General features: G+C 44.5%; 1 protein-coding gene across 1 annotated transcript; it reads left to right on the top strand.

Moving 5' to 3' along the window:
- Positions 1 to 23,062, top strand: KPNB1 (karyopherin subunit beta 1; the record flags this gene model as incomplete). The annotated part of the gene is made up of 21 exons (XM_082010478.1): positions 1 to 55; positions 365 to 423; positions 3,582 to 3,764; positions 5,226 to 5,426; positions 7,049 to 7,201; positions 8,384 to 8,443; positions 8,808 to 8,897; positions 9,314 to 9,424; positions 11,033 to 11,134; positions 12,315 to 12,539; positions 12,999 to 13,190; positions 14,575 to 14,705; positions 15,917 to 16,064; positions 16,368 to 16,439; positions 18,770 to 18,914; positions 20,426 to 20,508; positions 21,137 to 21,244; positions 21,503 to 21,646; positions 21,758 to 21,863; positions 22,201 to 22,315; positions 22,897 to 23,062. The coding sequence occupies exons 1-21, from the start codon at positions 16 to 18 to the stop codon at positions 23,060 to 23,062; spliced, it is 2,634 nt and encodes an 877-aa protein (XP_081866604.1). The 5' UTR covers positions 1 to 15.
- Positions 23,063 to 23,245: the final 183 nt, after the last annotated feature.

Genomic DNA, 23,245 nt, shown 5'->3' with positions numbered 1-23,245 from the left:
CGCCACGCCGCCGCCATGGAGCTCATCACCATCCTGGAGAAGACGGTCTCGCCGGGTAGGGCGCGGGCGGCGGCGCGGCGGCGGCCTGAGGGAGGGCGGCCGGCGGCTAGGCCCGGCGGGGCCGGGCGGGGCGGGGGCCGCGCACCCCTGGGGCGGCCGAGGCGGCGGCCGCGGCCCCGGGAGGGCGTGGGCGGCGGCGGTGGGGAAGGCCGCGGGGCGACTGGGCCGGGGGTGGGAACCGGGGTGGTGGTGGGTGAGGGGTGCTTCGGCCGCGGTGTCCGCTGGCGGCGCCTCAGGGCCGGGCGGTTGGGCCCCGCGCGCCCGCTGACTGACGCCGGTTTCTCCCCGGCTTCCCTCCCCGCAGACCGCTCCGAGCTTGAGGCGGCGCAGAAGTTCCTGGAGCAGGCGGCCATCGAGAACCTGGTGAGCGCGCGGGGCCGGGGCGCCGGGGCCGGGGCCGGCGGCGGGCGCTCCCCCCCTCCCCCCGCCCCGCCCGGCCAGGCCGAACCGCCATGGAGCGCAGCCTACCCTGCCCGCGCCCGGCCGCCGCGCCCGGCCAATAGCAGCGCGTCCTTCTCCCCCGCCAGCCAATAGGAGCGCGGCGCCGGGCGAGGGGGCCGCACCGGCTGCGGGAGCGGCCGCGGGCCATGTGCGGCCGCGGCCATCGCTGCCCCGGGCGCCGCCCGACCCCGCGGCCTTCCCCGCCGGGCGCCCGGCCGGCCGGCCCCGCGAGCAGTCTGGCTCCCTCCTCCGCGCACCGGCATCGGCTTTGCACGCCCCGCACGGGCAGGCGGCGGCGGGGCGGCAGCACCGGCGCAGCGCCGGAGCCCCGCCGGCCTGGGGGCGGGGGGCGCGGTGTCAGGGGAGGTCAGGGGCTTGTGGCTTCCCCGGCGAGCGAAGGGAGGGGAGCAGCGCTGGGCACCCGGGTCCGGGTTCTCCCTGTGACCTTCTTAAAAAAAAAAAAAGAAAGAAAAAAAAAAAAAAGAAAAGAAAAGGAAAGGAAAAAAAAAAAGGGCAAAAAAGGAAAAAAAAAACCATCCCACCCCAAACCCAGTCTCATGCCTGCGTGGGGCGGCGCGGGGAAGTTGAACTCTGCAGGCGGCCGAGTAGGATTTTTGCTTAGTCAAGGTGTGGTGCTGCAGCTGCTCCGCGGCCCTCGCAGGGGAAGGGTTTGTGCTGGGCCCTCCTGGGGGGCGGCTTGTGCTCTGGAGGGGGGGGGTCTCAGCTCCGTGGTGTTTCGGTGGTGTAATGTCACGTGCGCGTTGCCATCGCAAGCAGAACTGGCATCCTTCATTTTTTAAGCAGTTACATACAATGGTCTCTACTGGTGTAAACTGGGAAAGTCACAGAGTCTTTATTTCTGTTGCTCCATTTTAAGGTGTTTGAAGCATCCCTCAGAATTGATGTAGCCTTTGCACTAAATGTTGGTTTTGAGTTAAAATTCTCTGAAATTATGTTTGTTAAGTCTCGGGATCCCCCCTGTTAGACTGAAGCTTCCCAGGCTGTCTTACCTGAAGTATTTCAGGGTGATGTACTTGAGCTACTCATGATCCTGGGTTTCAGGCTTTTAAAACAGCTGAAGGATTTCAAGGTTTTGTTTATACTTGCTGCCTTGTGAGAGCTAGGTCAAGGCAGCAAGGGGAGGAAGCAGAGCTTATGCTGGGACTAAAATCTGTGCCCTGGTGTGGAATGGGGACGCGGAACGGTCCAGCCAGGTGTTGAGGAGTTCCACAGAGGCTGTGAGGGCAGTTAATGTCTCAGCATTGCAGGAGGATGAGGATGTGGGGTTCAGGGCTGTTCCTGTTGCAGTACGTGGTGGGTGGGTGGGAAGAGCTCTGGCTGCCCCGGGGAGAGGGAAGGGGTTGAGATGGGAAGGGGTGGGAGATACCAGATCGAGCGAGAGGTTCTGTACCCTGGGCTGCAGCCAAGCAGCCAGAGCTGGAAGTGATCTCCCAGTTAGTTAATGGAAATGCACTGTGGAGCGGCTTGTTCTTCCTCATCCCCTCCTCCTCCCCGTAGTTAATTTAGACCCTTTTCTGAGATTTTCATTGACACTTCTGTAGGTGTGAGAGCTGAGGCTGTATGCATCTGCATTTGCTTTGACTCTCAAGTCTGGAAGGCTTAATGTAACGCTTCTCATTTTTAGCTGGAATTACTCTTAAAGCTCCATGAAAAGACAAAAATTTTTTGCTAATTCATGAGTAGAGCAATCCAAAGATGTTTCTTCACCTTTGAATTCTAGTACAATTTTCTTAAAGGTGGCAGCAACACTTCTATTTTGTCCTGTGAACTTTTTTTGAATGGTTCCTCACTTTTAATAAAATCAGTGTATGAAACATGAGCAATCATGACGCTTGGGAAGTGGGTTAGTGTGGTATATTTGTAGAGGTTTTGTCTATTGCATTAAAATGTCAGAGTATTTCTAATGGCTTATGCGCATCAGTTTAAGTTCTCCCACATTTTTGTTTCCAAAGTCTGTAACTTGAATGTTGAAGAGTCCTGGATAGCCCAGCTAAAATTTTTTTCAAGACCTGCGCTTGGCCATTGAAAATGGGAAGTCCAAGATACTGGACTTATTCGATGTTTCTGTTGAACTTTTGAAAGTTAAGTTAGTTTTTAAAATGGCAGTGTTTGATGCCCTAAAATCTTTATTATGTACCTTAAGTTCTGTTACAGAGACTTTTAGAAGTGGGTTACATATAACCGTATGTTAAATGTTTTCAGGAAAACCATGGTCCTGCTTGGTGTGAAACCGTTTTGAGCACGGTGCAGCTGCTTCCACTGTTTCCTAGAAAGGCTTTTTTAATAGGCAAAATGCTTCGTAGGGCCAGTGAAATGAAAAAGCTTTGCTGTTGAAACTTTAGCTGTATCTTGTACATAGCGGAAGTCTCTGAAATGTAAAGCTGTCAAATCAGGAAAGGATTTAAATGCAGAGGCAGTTCTCACTAGCTCTCACCAAAAGCAAGTGGCACGAATGTCAGATATTTTTATCCACATGCTTTTTGTAGGGGGGCAATCTTCACAGATGGCTATGCACCTTTGATGGCAGAGAAGCAAGTTTGTAATCTTACAAACCTACTTGTAATACACCAAAGGAGCATCTGATTTCACATTTTAACAATTCCTGTGTTAGATTATAGTTTGGGTGTTTGCCTTGAAGCAAGGAAGTAAGTAGCAGAGAGTTACTCTTCACCATGTTTGATATCCATCCAGAAAATACATATCGTGGCCTACCACCCGAGTAGTTTATTTAAAGGAATACTTAAAAGCAGGCAGGAGCAAGGAAGGTAACTGTCTCTCAAGTAAGCTAAAAAAAATCCAGCGAAGTCAATGCTTACTTACGTCACCTTCCAGCGGTTATAATCAGGAGCTTAATGCCTGTAATCTCGGGATAGAGCTGCCGTCGTTGCGTGGTGGCATTGGTTTGCTGTTGGCCTGGTAGAGAAGGAGCTTCAGTGAGTCGTGGTCTCATTTTGCTGGGTGAATGGGGAGTTTTTTCCTCGTTAGTGGGGAGGTGCAGGCAGGGGCAGGTGCAGGCAGGCGCAGGCAGGTGGGTGCTGAGCCCTCCTCTCTCCCCCCAGCCAACCTTCCTGGTGGAACTGTCCAGAGTGCTGGCAAACCCCGGCAACAGCCAAGTTGCCCGCGTGGCGGCCGGCTTGCAAATCAAGAACTCCCTGACATCCAAGGACCCCGACATCAAGACCCAGTACCAACAGAGATGGCTTGCGATCGACGCCAATGCCCGCAGGGAAGTCAAGAACTACGTAAGTTTTGAGACTTTTGGTTCTCCGCCTGTTGTTCTCTCGCAGAGGGGGATGAGTGATGAATGTTTTGTCCATCCTTTTCCACCTGCGGAGTCTTCCGTTGGCTGGCTGCTCCCTTTCATGAGACAATCAATGTCATCTGCACTTGCTTGGGTGCTTTGTTCCTTGTAGCATATTTAATCCGTAGGATTATTAGTGTAAAAAACCAAACAGGTATGAGGCTGCTGCTTTTAAATTCACACCTGTAAATACTTTCACAAGGAGCCTCTGAATAGTCTTGTGTGATTGTGGGAGCTAACGGGCTTGGCTTCTCCACTGGGTGATTGCAACTGAGTTGGTGTTTGCTTTTTCTTATACTTGAAGAGCTTCCTCAACTGTTTTATAATCCACATTAACTTCTTTGAAGCATACTCTGTGTCTGAACACACGTGTCTACATGACGCCTAGCAAATTTTAAGAGTAGAATATGGTCAAAAAATTTGCAAGTTCCAAATGGGAAATTATATTCTTAAATTTTCACATAGGTGGGGAATTTGCCTGAGGACTCCTGTGCTCTTTGACGGTTAAAGTTCAGGACTTGCAATGGCAGAACTGGTGGCTTAGTGTTTTTTGGCTAATGGGAACAAAGGCGTACTTGGATGTACGCAGGGTTGTGTAATTGATGCAAGTTGGCCATATGCTTTATATAACGTTTCTGTGTTAATAGAATCCATGTATAGCAGAATAAGGTTGGGCGAGTGATGATACAACTTTAGTCTTTTATTTACGTTGGTGGTAGTTAAAGGGGAACTACACTGTTAACAGGAGCTGTCAGATAGGTGTGTACTGAAGCTAACAAAACCAGTTTATTACTGTTTTCTGTCAAGTAACGTTGGAAATAAAGTATTAAGTGGATATATGGAAAATTAAGACATATAACTGGAAATGCTAAAACAAATGCATGTCCCTCCATTATTTTTTTTAAAGTAATGTTATTGACATATACAAAAAAATTATTATTCTGATTGATTGCAATTAAAACAAATGAAAATTATTCAGTTCTATTCAGATTATCTTGGCATAAACAGTCCGGTATTTGAGAGGGATTTTTAAACCACAATTCGTTTAGCTTTCGCAATTTTGCTTTATAATACAAGCAGCGAGGAATTGTTCAGTGAGTCATTGTTGCGCGTTATGGCGCATAGCATTGTGTATGGGATTTAAAGGATGTGGTAGAAGTATGTGTAATCACACAGCTGTATCTCACTTCCTGAATGGGGCAGCCGTGGCCAAGTTCATTTCAAACATTATTTGTCCGTGGTCATGGCCTCGTTTGCAGCAGGAGAAAGCAGAACAAGCTAACTGCTTTAGTGGGGAAGGAGCGTGTTTGGCATAACAGCGAGTGAAGACTTTGGTGGCAAGCCGGGGACCATGTCTCTGGTCACCGACATCAAACCATCACCTGCTAAATCTCTCCCGCAGGTTTTGCAGACATTGGGTACAGAAACATACAGGCCCAGCTCTGCCTCTCAGTGCGTGGCCGGCATCGCGTGTGCAGAGATCCCCATGAACCAGTGGCCCGAACTCATTCCCCAGTTGGTAGCCAACGTTACGAATCAGCACAGTACGGAGCACATGAAAGAGTCAACATTGGAGGCCATTGGATACATCTGTCAGGATATTGTGAGTATATTTGAAGTACTATTTGTATATTTTCAGTATTTTTTAAGTGCTGTCCCAGCCTCTCCCCAGCACCTTTTCTCTTCCAGCCTTTCCTTTCGTACACCTCTATCTAGTAGGCTGTAATGCTTCCTTGTGGCTGTCTTTTAATACTTGTCCGGAGGATGTCTCTGTGCTGACAGAACGATGGGCAGTAAATGCACAAGGATGGTGTCTGAAAGGACTGACCTGCTTTCACAGCACAAATCCAGGTCATCTTTCGTATGGTACAGATTTAAGTCTGTTTGTTGCTGCGGTCATATGATGGTGAGGGGTGCTGTTATAAAACTGTAGCTGAATGTCCAGTTGTGTAAAATGTCACAGATGAGAGATAAGTGTTTGATTCCTTTCTGTGTTGGGGAAACCTGACAACTACCTTCATCTTGCATGAGGAGTCTCCATGTTCTTGATGTAGGAATTTTTGACGCATAGGCAAGGAAAGCACAAGCTCTTTGAGGCACCTTCTCCAAAAGATCTCCTGGTTTTATCAGCGTAGTTTGCAGTATCACTACGTGTTACATCAAGTATCTGATCGGAATTGCTTGCAAAAACCCTGTGCACTGTCTGACCTACCACTGCTTTTTTGGTGCCACTGAATGCCTTAGAGAACGCACGTGTGGCGTATCGCTGGTTGAACTTCAGTGTAGTGAGGTAGAAGGAGAAATCTTCTATTTAGTGTTTTCACATCAGGCTGCCTGGGGCTGGTTTCACTGGGGAGGTTGGTTGCTTCATAGAGGGTCAGTGAAATAAAAGAGGAAATCTACGGCTGTACAGGGGAGTGCTCCAGGTCAAGCGTTGTTCCTTACAAGTCCGTACAAGACTTGAATGCGTGTTCATTGTTTGGTTGGATGGCATGTATCATTAGCCTTTGGATTTTTGGATGCCCAGGCTTACTGGTTGATTATTTTGTAATCAAGATACCTCTTAGAGTTTTGTAGTTTGTGTCAGACACTTTGTGACGCAGTTTGTGGCTGTAGTTTGGGAATCCACTGCTGGATAAATTCCGATATAACAATACAGTTATTTGGGGATCTTGCGGTCTTAAATTTGCCACGAAGAAAAATTAATCTTCAGTCTATGTTCACAGCTTTATTCTTTAAGGCTTGAGTGCTTAACAGTTACCTGTCCTTGGGACTGGTCAGGCAATATCTTTTTGCCCTATATCTAAACAAGATTGGCATCTTTACCAATAGAAGCATCAACTGCAACTGCTGGCATAGACCTCTGCCCAGTATATAAAGGAATTGGAAGACAGTGGTTTTCAACTTGCTAACTGAATGAAGTCAAGTAGTCTAAAACTTGTTGACCTATTATTTGAAACAGTCCGGTTTACTTGGCGTTTATGACTTGAATATCTGGACTATGTGCACTCAGTTCAGTCTTCTCTTTTCTCTCCCAGAAGCTGTAAAGACATGGCGTATGAATTCCTTGTATTTGTGTTCTGGTCCTCCCAGTGAACAAAGAGCTTCTTGGCCTGAAGGTCCTACAACTTCTGCTGACAGATTTCAGGATCAAACTTTGAGGGTACTTAGAAATATGGAGAAAGCTGTTCAGCTGGCAAATAACTTTATCAACGCTTCTTTTAGGATCCAGAGCAGCTTCAGGACAAATCCAATGAGATCCTGACAGCCATCATCCAGGGAATGAGAAAGGAAGAGCCCAGCAACAATGTGAAGCTAGCAGCTACTAATGCACTCCTTAACTCTTTGGAATTCACCAAAGCGAACTTTGACAAAGAGGTGAGGGGGAAACAGTAACAATTCTTGGCCTAAAATGCAAGGGCTGAATCCATGGTCTATGATGAGAAATCATGCACCACGCTGAGTTTTGATGCATAATTATGTTGCAACTGAGACTTGGATTCATTTCTGTAAGTCTGGTATGTTCCTCTTGTAATGCAGAAACACTGTGGAAATCTTCAGCAATTCTTCAATGGAAAGGAAGCATCATTGACTTTTTTTGGATAAATTTGAACTGACCTTAGAGTTTAGCCTATTAGATGCTCTGCTTCCTAATCACACTCCACTCTGTAATGCTGCAGTAAGAGTACAAGCCTGGATCAGCACTTTCTTTCAAGTGATGTGGCAGCAATCCAGATTTAACTTTGCCTCTGAAAATTGTTGGGGGAGGAAGGCCTGTAAGACTTCAGAATAGAGGCCTCAGAATGAGAGTCTTCTCAGAACAGAAAAATCTATTGATTTTTCTTTTCCTTCTCAGATTAAGTCTATCCTCTAGGTCTCTACCAGGGAGAGTATGGGGAAGGTGGGATTAATATTGAACCTTCAGCTTAGAAGGTCTTTTAATGAAAACTTTCCCATGTCAACTATTCAGTAGATCTTGGTGGAGATCAACTAGAGTCTTTCAAAATTTAAGATGAGAGGTGCATGATCCATTCAGACCATGTTTCTGTTGGGCTTCAGTACTGTAAATAGCCTGAGTATAAGTCTGTTCCTTCCTACTGAAAAGCCAGAAATATCCAGGTACTGTCTCTCAAAAAATTTTCCTGACTGAGTTTTGAGGTTTCTTGAAGCCATTACTGCAATAGTTCAGGAAACAGTAGGATTTCTTTTTTCCCTCTTTTTTGTTTTTTTTTGGGGGGGGGGGGTGTTTTTTCGTTTGGTTGGGGGGGGGGGGTTGTTTTTTACCAGAAAAGCTAGTGTCTCTAGTTCTGCTGTATCTTTCTGTTTTGGACAGCCTGTTAAGTACTTTTTTTAAAATGGAAGCCTGGGATTTCCATTTTGGGGAAGAAATTATTTTGAATACTGCAGTGAATAGTAACTTGTACAATTCCTTGATTTTTAAAGTGCTCTGTGAGTGATTGTGCTAGTCCAGATTCAAAATGCATCCTCCATAGGAAGTCTTGCAAAGACTTTTAATGCTTTTATAATACGGTTCTAACGTTCTTTTATTTCTTCTTCTAGTCTGAAAGGCACTTTATTATGCAAGTAGTTTGTGAAGCAACACAGTGTCCAGATACAAGGGTGAGTGAAAGTGGTACAAGAGTGGGTGAAAATAAGTGCTCTGATTTGTCACTGCACCTTTCTGGGGAAGCTGGCTAGAACCTCTAGCATCAAAAAACAGTTGAAAAGTATTATGTGAAATAAAACAGTATTCTGTTACTTGATTGGTGTGCATGTAAGTACTTGAACAAAATGAGTTTTATACCTAAAGTTAGAAGTAGTAAACTGCTAGGATGATTTATGTCACTTGTTGTGAAAGACCTTATTGCGTATGGAGTAAACTAAATCAGCAGAAAGAGCTATTAATCTGTGGTAGGCTGCAACTGTGCTTGGTTTTCAAAGCACTCGGAAGGTGACATCTTTGATCCATTTTCTACTCTGACAGGTACGAGTGGCTGCCTTACAGAATTTGGTGAAGATAATGTCCCTTTATTATCAGTATATGGAGACATACATGGGTCCTGCGCTTTTTGCTGTGAGTACTCGGGTTTCTCATACGTAGTTGTCTGACCTTCCTGTGCTCCTTTGTCTTAATCCAAGAGAAAAAATTTTCCTACATTCCGGATTTGTTTTTCTTTCTTTGGCTGTGACTGCCTGCTGTGAACCCCCCTCTCCTAGCAAAATCCTTAAGACCAGCATCAGGTGTTTCAGACTTGAGACTCCAAAAGTCAGGACAGTGCAGATTGCTTGACTTGCTCTGCAGTCCTCCTGAGGTGCTGATAGCTGATAAACTTCTAAATGAGGAGATTGTCTTCAAGAACAGTAACTCCAATGTGGCATCTGATTTCAGACAATCTTGAATCTCGTACCAGTTGGCCAAAAGCTGGGGCACGTATTTCGGGAAAAATAACTTGCTAAAATGTCCTCTCTCCTCCTTTTATGTTTCTAAAGATAACTATTGAAGCAATGAAAAGTGACATAGATGAGGTGGCTCTACAGGGGATAGAGTTCTGGTCAAATGTCTGCGACGAGGAGATGGACCTGGCTATAGAGGCATCTGAGGTGAGCTTGCAAATGACTGTTGAAAAGTGGTGAATGCCCCTGATCATCTGGTTGAGAATGCTGAAGTCATATCTTTGAACCGTGTCTGAAGGTCCTCCTGTTCTCCCAAGTGGAACAGTGTAGGAGAGCCCGGCTGAGCGCCTTGTGTGGCAGCCGTGGGTCCATGATGAGACATTATGCACCACTCTGATGCGACGTGATGCGTGTCTGTGACAGAAGCTGAGACCCGAGGCTGCACAAAGCCTGCGAGGCCGGTTGTGTCTGCAGTGTTTTGTTCGCTGCAGCCATCGGCACCAGTGGTGTGGTACCCAGCTTAGTTTTTAGCTGCTAACTTGGGTGCTAGCTGTCTTGCCCAGGGCTCAGCTGTGGTTAATTTACTCTGCTGTTCAAGGTAAATGTGAAGCTTGTGGCTAAGCTTGCACGGGGGCCACTGTTTGGAATTCCCTTTAATAACTCTTCGGGTTATTTTGTAGCTCTGTAGCCTAATGTAAAGTTCTTAGTGTAGCTTGAACATAACCCCTTTCGCTTCCTAGATTAGATTAGGATGAACTGCCTTTTTAAGTGAGAAAAATTATTTTAATGCCAGCCTGGCTGGGAATTGAAACTACTTGAGATAAAGGTTCTCTGACAGGTTTGATGAGAACGCACTGTGACATACAAGTGTTAGTTTTCTGCAAATGGTACGTGACAGCTACCTGATTTCTTTTTAGCATTCGAAAGTCAACTCAAGCTACTCCTGTAAGGTGAACTTAAATGTGCATTAAGCATCTATACTAGGCACGTTATAATACCAGCAGATTCTCAGTATCATGGAGACCTTTGAGCCGTTGCTTCGTGAAGACGGCATCTCGAATTGTAGAGATACACGTACCACACTGAAAGGAAAGCATTTCTTGAATTACCTGCTGTCTTGGAGGCCTAGTGGACTCTGTTACACTGACATGTAAGATTTTTGAGGTCTGTTACAGACGTGAGGGACTTAATCCTGCAGCCCAGTGTGCAAAAAGAATTGATCGCGTTCTATATAATACATTATTTATGAGTTAAGCATAAAATTATGGGAAAGTAATCATTATCCCTTACAGTGTATGGGGCTGGAGATAAATTTGGGGTATTGTTCTGCATGCAGATGCTGTTTGCGTAAATTAGCTGTAGAGATCAATAATAGCGTAAACTTTGAAGGGCTCTAGATGAATCATGTCCATTTTTAAAAGTAGCTAAATATGTATTTATGTTGAATGCTCAAAAAAGCAAGGATAGCAAGGGTAAAAGGACAGTCAGCAGCACACAGGTTTAGTTTACATGCTGGAGACCTTTTGCTGCTTATACTTGGGGTCACTTGCTAATTATACGTGGCTGCAAACTGAAAATATTTATATTTGTACCATGTGAGGAGGGGCTCTATACGTGTATGGAATGGTGAATTGAACTTGCTTATTGAATACTTAACTGGGATTGGTACAGGATGTCCTTGAGGTTCCCGTGTGTTTTAAAAGTTTGAGAAGGAGGGGAAAGCATTCCCAAGAGAATTTGTATCTACTGGTGTTTGTAATTCAGACCTCATGCCTATATAGCCACTGAGAATCATTTTTAACCCTTTTTTTCTAGGCAGCAGAGCAAGGAAGGCCTCCAGAGCACACTAGCAAATTTTATGCGAAGGGAGCATTACAGTATTTGGTCCCAATTCTAACACAAACGTTAACAAAACAGGTGAGTTGCAAAATCCCTGCTGCATGTCAAAAAATATGTACTATGCCTGTTTTCAAGTTCTGGGACAGTGATGCTACTGTTGCATGGAGGAACAAATTGTCAGTGGTGGTCACTGCTCCCTTGCATAGGTGACTTCTTGGTCCCCTGGGGCAGTTTTTAACGGTGTGCTTGTTTGGAGCACCCGTAGCAGCAGTCCTTGGTCTGTGATGAGACATCATGCACCACTCTGACTGAATGATGCATCGTTTTTTAGGGCTGAGACTGTGAGACTGCATGTGGTATCGTCTTTATGCTGAATTCTGTTAACACATGCTTGTATTTATGGTTTCTGAAGAGGTTTGATAGTTATTGGTATTCCTAACAAAATGTTTGTGAAATTAAAACCAATGTGTATTCTCTGTGTTATTGGAGATACCATTTCTGGAATTCTTGATAGTTACTTTTTGAACTGTGAAGTCCATGTTTATTTAGTACCTATTAAGCACTTCACAGGGACTTGTTTGGACTGTGTTTCACAGCCTAATCAAAATTAATAGAATCGCTTGCTACAGCAGGTCTAATTATAAAATAAAACTGTTAATTAAGCCATACAGGAGTTCATTTGGCTTACTGCAATGAACGGGGAAAATGCTTGGTGCTCTTAGCAAATCCAGGGAATTGTTTCCCTGTTTCTTTTGTATCGCTGTCCACTTGGGTGCGGAGAGTTAAATTGCAGGAGTTTCTAAAAGTGCTTGTTAAAACAGGAAAGATAAAACAGATAAAAGAATCACAGGTATACAGCTTCAAAGGAATTTGGTAAGTGGCTGAGCTAACTGTCGGAGGGGAGGGGGGGAAGAAGCTATTTAACTGGTACAGCAGGCCACTCTGCAAGGCAATGACATGGATCAAAAGAATAAAATCTCAAGCTAGATGAGAGGGAAGCAGTTTGGAAGACGTATGAGGCTACTGTAGGTGCGTCAGTAAGAGCTAGCAGCCTTACACCAGGATGGAAAGGTACAGATGATGCAAGTAACTCTCTGCCAGAGATGTAGCTAGTACTTCCAGACCTGAATTTATTTCTAAATATAACACCTGGTAATAAAGCAGTGTTACTTGCAGTAGGTCCAACAGGATGCTGCTGCCTGTGTGTGGTAAGGGATATTTCCCCCCAGACTGACCAGGGGTGATGTTCTCTTCCTAGGATGAAAATGATGATGATGACGACTGGAACCCCTGCAAAGCAGCAGGAGTCTGCCTCATGCTCCTGGCGACCTGCTGTGAAGATGACATTGTTCCTCATGTGCTGCCCTTTATTAAAGAACACATTAAAAATCCTGACTGGCGATACAGAGATGCGGCTGTGATGGCTTTTGGGTGCATTTTGGAAGGACCAGAGCCTAATCAGCTCAAACCACTAGTCATACAGGTAAGATTCATTGTGTTTTCTTGGAGGCTCGTAGAGCAAAAACTTTCTGATTTATTTGGAGGAGGACGCCTGCTTTGCACATTGTTCTTAATCTGAGGAAAAACAAAGAGGATGCCACCTTTTAATCATGCTTTAGAGAGATTTGGTAGGCCCAGGGCAAGTAGTTGAGTTACATAGCTCTGAATCCTAGCGACTTGCAGGACCTCAGAATACCTGACTCCAGATGTGTCAGTTCCCGAGTCTTACCCGCTGGGAAATAACTTTATGAATTTTAAAATGAGAACAATGGCCTAACTGGATCTAGACTGTCCTCCCTTCTCCAATCTATCGCTGTCTTGTAGGGAGTGTGTTAAAATCAGAAATGAGATGGTAGAATCAGAAATGGTGGCAAATTTCATATTTCCGTATATTGCATTTGGAAAGATCCATATCTTTCTCCCGACTGTGATTATGTTCTAGGCAATGCCAACTTTAATAGAACTAATGAAGGACCCCAGTGTTGTAGTTCGAGACACAACTGCTTGGACCGTGGGCAGGATCTGTGAGATGCTTCCTGAAGCTGCCATCAATGACATTTACCTCGCGCCACTGCTGCAGTGTCTGATGGAGGGCCTGAGCGCTGAGCCCAGAGTGGCCTCCAACGTGTGCTGGGTAGGGCAGTCCCTTTGCTGTTGGATGTGTGATATGTTTCTGTCAACAAGGGGAATGCAGCTCGTATTCGCATACATTCATATCTATGAATACACACATATATAGCCATATATAGCCACACATATACGTATACATATATATATACACACACATATATATACTCACAGACTTAAATGGATTTCAGAGATGACTCATGGCTTGGTCATCCAGCACACACAACTGTTGTTAACCGTAAGTTATCTCAAGTCTGTTTTGTACTCTGCTAGGAAAGAATAAAGGAAGACATTTATTTTAAGGAGAAAAATGCTAATATTCACTGTGTTGAAGTTGCCTTTGGTTTGAAAATGCTATGGATACTGTCCTTGGTTACAGGTGTGATAGCTGTTTAGAAAAGGCATGCTGGGGTTTAGTTTTTTTTCTTGGGGGCAGCTGTGATTGCCGCCTTAATCTTAAAGGAGAGATGAGATCCCTTGTTTCCCATTACCTAAGCCTGCTTCTGCAGTGGTTCCAGAACTAAATTGAGGAGCCTGAGATTTTTTTTTTGTTCACTTAAAGCTGTAGTCCCTTGAGGTTGGTTTGCTAACATCAGTTGTATCATTGTCTTGATGCATGTCGTCTACCAAGTAGCATATCTCATCTCTCACTATAAAGAGGATGTGTCCCTTACTGCGTTTTAAGAGAGCTGCTCAATAAGAATTGAGCTAGAGATGAGTATTTGCATGTCAAAACAAGCTTTAGAAATGACAGAATTCATTCTCTTCGTATTCCAGAGGTTTGAAGACTTCTAGTCAGCATGGAAGCTTTTCCCTGATACGTTGATCCTGGCAAAAGTCCATGTAGCTGTGGCTTTTGTCTTCTGAAGATGATGACTACTATGTGTTTTTTAGATTGAAATGAAAATCAGGAGGCTTTCAACTCTTCTAATTCACCTGTCTCTCCGAGCAGTTACAATTGCTCAGCAGTTGGGAATTTGAGTAGTCTGTGGCCTTGTCTAAACCAGGATTTTAACTTGTGATGGTGATGCTGGATAGTGGGTAGAATCTGTTAATACCCTGTGAGCTTCAAGCAATCTGCCTTTATTCAGTCTGATTCTTGACAGCTACCAGTTGTTGAGACCAGTAACGATGTGTGTACGTTTGACTGCAGACAGTGTGTCTGCCTTGGGTGTTAATGTTATAAGTCTTTGAAACCTTGACCGCTGTTTCACCAAAGTTCAGTGTGCTGAAGAATTAGCTGTTCATGAGGGGAGCTGTTAATCCTGTACATGTTTGGGTGTTGGGGTTTTTTTTTGTTGTTGTTTTTGGTGTTTGGTGGTTGGTTTTTTTTCTAGAGTGAAAACTGGTAAACTCAACTGAGTAACAGAAATGGTTGTTCTGTGTTTCAGGCCTTCTCTAGTCTTGCTGAAGCTGCCTATGAAGCTGCAGATGTAGCTGATGATCAGGAGGAACCAGCAACCTACTGCTTATCCTCTTCATTTGAGCTAATAGTTCAGAAACTTCTGGAGACTGCAGATAGGTAACACTAAACTGTCTAGCTTCAGCTCCACAAAGATGCTTTGCTTTTTTTTTTTTTTATTACTTCAGGCTGCTGGCCCTCTTTCTCTTGCAGCATAGATCTGAATAGAATTTTATCAGAACCAGGCTTTTTTGGTATCATGTGGAATATAGAATGCTAACCCCCAGGAAGAAAGCTATTCACACAGAATAATTTCTCAATATTTTGTCCATATCTGCTTTTAGTAAGTCTGGGGCTTCCTCCAAGAGTGCCTCTTCCATGTTTCACTTTGACGTTGCCAAGCACAGTTTAAGACTGTGCACATCTCTGTACAGTGGTCATAAGACCCTTCAAGGTTGGCTACAGGGCGACTGAATAATCAGGATTGCAGCAAGGCATAATTAGAAGTCTGTGTGTATCGTACGGTTCATCTTACTGGGATTGTTTTAAGCCGTGGTTGTTGCTGTAGTGTTACATCCATTTATTCCAGGTACTCCCAGAAGAACTGAGGACCTAGTTAGGCTAGATACTGCCCTTTTCCCAACTAAGTTGAAATCTAAATAGACGAGGCAAAATATTTTTCTCAGTTCTGCAGATGCAAAAATAAGGGTAATGCTGACGACATATTCTGCCTTGAAGGTCGCATAAATCTTGACAGCGCAGAGTTCAATCCTTGGATCAGTTCAATCGTCAGTTGAAGCCTTTTGCTGCAGGACTACTTCTTCTTAAATGGTGTCCCTGTCTGAACAGTTCAAAGTCTAAATTCCTGTCTAATTTACATCCAACCAGAAGCGTAGTGTCTAGCTCAAGGCTCTGAAGCCAATCAGTCATCTTAGCATAGATCTCAGCTGTCTTTATTTCAAATTTAACACCCTCACCAACATCTCAGAGGGATGTCAGAGAGGTAGTAATGTATGCTGCTCACCTCTTGAGACCATCGCTTCCCAGGCAGGATAACAGCACACTGGAAGATGTGGGTTTGAGGCTTTTTCTGCTCCTGTGCTTGCTGCCAGTGACTGAAGATACTGGAAGTCATTACTAATAGCGAATGAAAAAATGTTCCAAGAGTGGCTTCACAAATTTAATTTACTTTCAAGTCTTGGAATACAGGAATGCAAGTGCTTCTGCTTGTCACAACACTAAAATCTAGCTGTTACCGATTTACTAAAAAAAAGTCTGTTTCTAAGCAAGCCTGAGCACTGGGAGCTGCAAATACATTCCTTCTGTTACAGGCCTGATGGACACCAGAATAACTTGAGGAGTTCTGCATATGAATCTCTGATGGAAATAGTGAAAAACAGTGCCAAGGACTGTTACCCTGCTGTCCAAAAGACAACTCTGGTCATCATGGAACGACTTCAGCAAGTGCTGCAGATGGAGGTAGGTAAACCCAAGCTTTAAGCCCCTGTTACAGTAAGGGGTTTAAGGAAACTTGGTAGGTGTGGTGTTGCTGTTGTGCTGCGGCTTCATCTGGCGTAGAAAAAATGAGTTTTGTTGCTGACTGCGTATCTTACGGTATAATGCATTTTTATTATTTTTATAGATAGGTAGATATATTAAGCTTCCGACAAGTACCTCTCATCTTAAATTGAATCTGTGCAACGCATGGCGCTGTCCAAATCTGCTGGGTTTGCATGGACTGCGATGCAGGCTTTTCACATGTGGGGTTTTGTTCTTTTTCAGTCTCATATCCAGAGCACTTCTGATAGAATCCAGTTCAATGATCTTCAGTCTCTTCTTTGTGCTACTCTACAGGTAAGTTCCTGTCTCCTGTGTTATAGTTATGGGAGAGAGGCGGTTTTAGAGACATTTCTGTGGTCCCGAGGATGCAGATTTGGTCCTGTCGATGAGACCTGAATGAGGAAATTTGATCTTGTGTCCCAGCTGACATGTGGGAGGTGATACAAGGTTCAGAAGGCTTTAGCAGAGTGTGACTTATAAAATTTAGGGCAATATGAATAAAGAACACTGTATGTGGCATGTTAAAGGTTGTATAGGCTTTCAGATTAGCTCTTGTGTTGGCTACAGGCTGAACAATTGCTTTAGCTGGCACAGACAAAAAACCTCCGTAACGGCTTTAATTTGTTCATCTGCCTCTTGTGGTTGGTGTTCTTATTTAAAATGGCACTAATTAAAATGCACCGAGTGTCCTTGAAATTAAACATCTGGTAATGAACAGCCCATGTGACTTGGAGTACTAGCGCATTTCAGTTCCTTGCTTACTCTTAGAAAGTCCACTGAAAACAGCCACTTTTTTTCCCCCGCAAAACTGCTCAGGAGATTCACCAGAGCATCCTCTGAAATACGTGGTATTTGATATTGAAGCTTTCCTGTTTGCACTGCAGGAAGGGTGGTACTGTGTGGTCGTGCCTAGCTTATTAACAGTTACAAGACGCTGCTTTAAAACTCCATAATAGACATAGATCCAGCGTCCAGGCAGCTCTGTGCAGCTTAGAAGGGAGTGTTTTCTTCTGGAGGTATAACAGAGTACAGTGTAACCTGAAACAAAAGCACAGCAGAGTATGTATCTCTACTCAGATTTACTCCTTTGTTGGGTGGTGTTACCTGTTCTCTGCAGTTTGTTTCTTTCATTCCTATTAGCCCAGGAAAGGTTAAATAGGTTAAAAGGGCCCTTTCCTCGCCCTTTTTGAGGTCAGGAGGTCTCCTGGGTGTTGTCTCCAGGTTCTTTTGAGAAGTCGTTAACTTCATCCTTCTCATTCAAAAGCCAATAGCATTAGCTATGACTTTCACTCTCCAACTTCTAGCATAATTTTTCAAATGGGGTAGGTGGGAATAATCTGTCCTTAGGGTGGGCTTTTATGGGGAGACTTCAGTATCTAGAACCTCTCCTTCTGGCACAGTGTGATCACTGATCTCTTTCAGGACAGCGCTGTTTGCCTATAGTACAGGTGGCACAGATGGAATTAAACTGCTAGTTTTAATTTGTAATTGCGTGTTTCTTTGTTATCGCAAAATCTGAACCGCAAGTATTTACAGTAGTTGCAGCAGATACTTACATACCACCAAGTAGAAAACAGTGGAGGGACTTTTTTCAGTGTTACATAGTCAAATACACTATTTTGTTACATAGTTTTTCTCTGGCAATACAATTATGAACATCCAACAGAAGAAAAACATTTGTTAGGATTTAAAAGGAACAAGAAAATCAAGACCAATTATTTATACAGTCAAAGTCAATCTCTTTGGAGTGACTCAGTTGAGGAATCGGGCTTGAGGTAATTATTTTCCTCTGCAAGTTAAGGAATCGGTCTTTCTCTTTTCACAGGAAATGCAAATTTATTTTAAATAAGGATACATCAAAGCTGTGTTCTGTAGCTCAACATGCTGAAAGGGACGGTCAGAACTGGACAGTAGGAGCAGAGCATAGGTTAAGCTCAGGTATTTACCTGGGTGTTTCCTTGGCCCTTCTGCTCGCGGTGATGTGCTGGGTAACACAGAGCACATGTCTGCTCACCAGGCTCCTCTGCTCTTTCCAGAAAACAGTTTTGCTTTTCAAACACCACAGTGCTAAACATGTTCCTGTAAACGTATTTTGCATTGGTTGTATGTTACTTTATTCTCTGTCCTTCTTGGGTAGCAGAGGTTTGACTGCAGTTAGCAGTAAGAACATGCTTTTGTCATAGTTTAACAACCAGTGTTTCTGAAGTTTTAATTCTATGGTTTAAAAGCAAAGCTTACGTGCAACCCATACTGGGCAGTAAGAGATTGCGGTCACGTTGCTGTGATGGAAAAGAGCTTTTTTTTTTTTTTTTATAGGGCCAGATTTGGGCTGGTCACATTTAATGCCAGCTTACAAATGGAAAGCCCAGAGAATAGCCTATGCAGCAGGAAAGGTAAATTCAGCTTGTTCTGTAGCTGGAAAATTGAATGCAGCTAAAATGAATGGGACTTTGCACTTGCACTGACAAAGCATATTTTTGCAGCAATGGAGTTCAAACAGCAGCTTCCTTTTTAGTAGCCCAATGTGGTCACGAGTGTTCGGAGCCAACTCAGGAGATGTAAAGGTGCGATTCAGCCTTGCATCAATGGAAGCAATTACAATCTCTTTCTCCATTCCCTCCCAGAACGTCCTCCGGAAGGTCCAGCACCAGGATGCTTTGCAGATCTCTGACGTGGTGATGGCATCTCTGCTGAGAATGTTCCAGAGCACGGCGGGCTCGGGGGGTGTGCAGGAAGACGCCTTGATGGCAGTCAGCACCCTGGTAGAAGGTCAGTCTTGCGCTGCAGAGCAGGGTTGTGTTTGGGGGAAGGCAGAGCTGGGACAGAACTGTATTGTTTCCTTCTCTTTTTGACTCTATGGCAAAAAAGCATTATTAGTTCTTGGTTTTGCTTGAGTTCTGGTTTTGACCACACATCTCGCCACATCTATCTGTGAATCTGAGACTGGGCAGTTAATACTAGACTGTTTCGTGAACGAATGGTTTGTTGTCTGTTAATAACGTAGCTACAATGCAAATTCTGCCGGAAAAAACACCCTGGTGCTGCTTCGTACAGTGCCCAGCACAGTGGGCACCTGGTCTCTTCATGCTGCTGCAGGCCAGATTTAACGTTATCTTAATGATTCATAATTGCTGCTGCCTGTGACCTGTGGTTGCTTTATGGAGTTTTGTCAGTGGTGGATTTACAGTCACTGTTCTTGTTTAAAAGAAATCACGGTGGCAAAGATCAGCATTAGAGTGGGTCAGAATGGGTGAAGTAAAATAAAATTTGCGTCGTGGTATTCCAGGCAGTTTGAGCTTCATGGTTCAGGCTTAGAAGGTGATGGCTGTGGCATCATCTGGAGCTCTAGGAACACACTCTGTTGTCAAATGCTGTGTATGAGTGTGAAAGTTGAGGTGGTGTTCAAAGGCTGTGTGTAACCTCATTGCAGAAGTACATGCCTGATTGCTCCGAGAGCACAGGACACCTTGTAAGTGCAGCAGAGTTTGTTTGGGCTTTTTGGAGTAGCCCCTTCCGACAGTAGCGTGTTTTGGAGAGCAGGTCTTTGGCAGGTACCCCTCTGACTGCTCTTGGGAATGTTTAGTGGGATTGCCTGAGGAAGCTGGGAAGCGAATGAGAAGGTTGAGTGTGGGATCATTGCAAGCTAAACAGCAAATGAAAGTGTGTACGTTCTTGGGACAAAGGCCTTTTCACTTTTGGATAGATAAGTCTGCATGAATGGTCGTAGTAATGCAAGTGACTTAGGGGAAGGTAGGAGTTAGTGGAGAACAGAAATATTATACTTCAAATACTGCTTAAATATAAACATACTGCAGAGTGCCCTGCTTGAACTGCATGGCTCTGAAGAAGTTGAGCAGCTATTTCCAAAAGGAATATGTTATGGCAGTAAAGTGATGTGAAAAGGTGTAGAGTTTGCAGCTGATGCAAAGCCATGTAATGGTGCCGAGCCCTGTCTGAAGCGTGCCGCCAGGTCCCTCTCCCTCTGAAGGGTCTGCTCAGGCAGAAAGATCTCAACATCCTTTCTGAGCACAGGAGGGGGTTGTCTGTCTCAAAGGCCTGCGAAGAATTGAGCTTTTTTTGAATCTGTTTAGTCCAGATGAACATATTTCACTGCTCAGTTTTTGTGTGAGAATCAATTTGTTGTGCTTCTGTGGAATGTACAGCTACTGGTTTGGGGTGGAATATAATGGTGGGTTTCTGTTTTGTTGAACTCCAGCAAATATGTGGTAGGTTGGGATTTATTTTTTTTTTTCCCTAACCGGAATATTTTCTGTGCACAGTCTTAGGTGGAGAGTTTCTGAAGTACATGGATGCCTTCAAACCATTCCTTGGCATTGGACTGAAAAACTATGCTGAGTACCAGGTAGAGTTCAAACCAGGCAGCCCTGTGTTCACAATCTCTAAATTCTCACCTCCTCACAGATGCTGAGTTCAGCAGGTGTGCATCTGTAAAATACCACAGCTTCTAGTGATGAAACCACAATTGGAGCCCCATAGACTTTTCTCTAATTACTGGCTGCGTGCACAAATTTAGACTCTCTTCTGTTTAATTCAGCAGAAGGCCTTCATTGACTTGACACCTGTGTTTTCACAGTGGCTGCATATTAGTTGGCCTTGATGAGGAAAGAGGTTGCTACTGGCTGTGAATTTCCATTAGAAGGGACAAGTCATGGTACTCGCCGTGGGGTGGATGTTTAGACCACCCAGCTGCTGAATTTGGTAGTGTTTGTTCAGATCAAGTACCTGTCACTTTGGCATCTGGATCTCTTGCCTTCCCCCTTGGTGAAGCAAGCTCAGCTCTTTGCAGCTTTGTGATCTAAATGGTTAATGAAGCAGGGACTTGTCAGCCTATATGAGGGTCGTTATTCTTGGTGGCTTAATGGCTGCAGACTCTCACCACTACTTAGTGCTTTAATAAGCTGAAGCTGTAAGGATAGAGTGTGGAAGACTGACTCACTGGGTGGGTGTCTTACTTGCTGTTCTATTTGCAGGTTTGTCTGGCTGCAGTGGGCCTGGTTGGTGACTTATGCAGAGCCCTGCAATCCAACATCTTGCCTTTTTGTGATGAGGTTATGCAGCTGCTCTTGGAGAACTTGGGGGTGAGTGTTTACCTTCTCATTAGCCAGTTAGTAACAGTTGGCTTGCACACTGAGAAGAAAGTGGGAGGTGGGAGAAGCAGAAGTGTAAGGCGTGCTCTGGAGATCTCGTGTTTGACAACTATCTTGCTTACTATTTGACTGGAATCCAAATTTATTGGGGGTAAGGATTTACATTTCATTTAAATGTCTTAATTTATTAGCTCCTCCCTCCTTAAACAGAAGTGTAACTGACTGTAATGGTGCTGAAATCTCTTCCAGAATGAAAACGTTCATAGATCTGTGAAGCCTCAGATTCTCTCAGTGTTTGGCGATATTGCCCTTGCCATTGGAGGAGAATTTAAGAAGTACCTAGATGTCGTACTGAATACCCTCCAGCAGGCTTCCCAAGCACAGGTTGATAAGGTAAGGCAGTGGTGCACGCTCCAGTTCCTTCATTAAAATCATAAACAACTAAGGGCTGCGCATGTGTCGGCGGCGGCACTGCTGAAGTGTGCTTTCCTGTTGCCTTTCCAGTCTGACTATGACATGGTGGATTACCTGAATGAGTTGAGGGAGGGCTGCCTGGAAGCTTACACTGGCATCATCCAAGGATTGAAGGGAGACCAAGAAAACGTGCACCGTGAGTACTCCGTCCTACTGTGGCGTTTCTGTGCCTGAAATGATGAAGGGAGATGGGGACAGCTCTGCTTGGACAAGCTGTTTGATGGTTGTTGTCACGTCCATGGGCATATCTTCGTTCATTCCTGTCTGCGTGGCAGTGAATGCTGTGCTGCCACGAGCTGGGAGTGTGTTTAGAGCCCTTTGCTCTGGTTCCTCTTCCTCTGGCAGTTTTTCCCCTCCCTAGCTTAGAGAGCTCTTCTGGGGCCAGATTCTGGCAGTTTGGGGGTATACTGAAGTCCCATTTAAAAGGATGAACTGTGTTTCACCCTGCTATAATAAAGCTTGTCTTCTTTCAGCGGATGTGATGCTGGTGCAGCCCAGAGTAGAATTTATTCTGTCTTACATTGACCACATTGCTGGAGATGAGGATCACACCGACGGAGTAGTGGCATGTGCTGCTGGACTGATAGGGTAAGCATCCCGATCCTATTTCAACTGACAGCACACTCATTGGGTAGGATTTGAAGCTGCATTTTTATGTCTGTCTGAAGTGTTTAACATCAGTTCTGGGTTTTTACGGTCTAGTGTTGGATGTTTAACCCAAGGTGTGAAGTGGTTATGCAGGTGAGGCCCTTTAACTGACAGGGTGAAAACCAGTAGGTAGAAGTGAAAGTTGGATGTGTGTTACAGAAATTCCAGATCTAGGAGTTTTCAAGGATGACCTGGTCTTAAACAAAATACCCCACCTTCAGTTTCTTGGGTACGGAGGAACTCTGGTCAGGGTGTTTTAATCTTTTCTGTTGCACTTAGGGAGAGCTGATGGGGAACATCAGGGAGATCAGTCTTTGGACAGGAGATTGAACGTCTCTGGTTAGTCACAATTTCAGAGAACTGTTCAGCTCTCCTCCTGCTGAAATTAGTGACCATATGCAGCATTTTAAAAAGGACATTAGCTGTGAGTCAGATTTCTTTTTGCTAGCAAGAGCTTATCAGAGTGGTACTGGCACATCTGTTTGTGGCACTCAGCCTCAAAGCCTCTCTTTCTTCTTCAGAGATTTGTGTACAGCATTTGGAAAAGATGTACTGAAATTAGTAGAAGCTAGACCCATGATACATGAACTGCTAACTGAAGGAAGAAGATCCAAGACGAACAAAACAAAAACCCTCGCTACCTGGGCGACTAAAGAACTGAGAAAACTGAAGAATCAAGCTTGGTAAGGGATTACACCCACCTCCTTTTCGTGTTGCATAATTATGAAATTGGCTAAACTCCTGAGTCTGAAAGAGATGCTTCACAAAAGCCTTGTTCTCTAGAAGGTTGTTTCTCATTTATTTTTCTGTAAACAAGCCCCATCTGTGGTCTTGCATATCAGAACAAATACAAACAGAGAAACACGGCAA

The sequence above is a fragment of the Phaethon aethereus genome (genome assembly GCF_964289735.1).
Source record: "Phaethon aethereus genome assembly, chromosome: 25".
NCBI classification, from domain to species: Eukaryota; Metazoa; Chordata; class Aves; order Phaethontiformes; family Phaethontidae; genus Phaethon; species Phaethon aethereus.
Note: the sequence above shows the minus strand (reverse complement) of the source record. Positions and strands in the feature narration are given on the sequence as shown.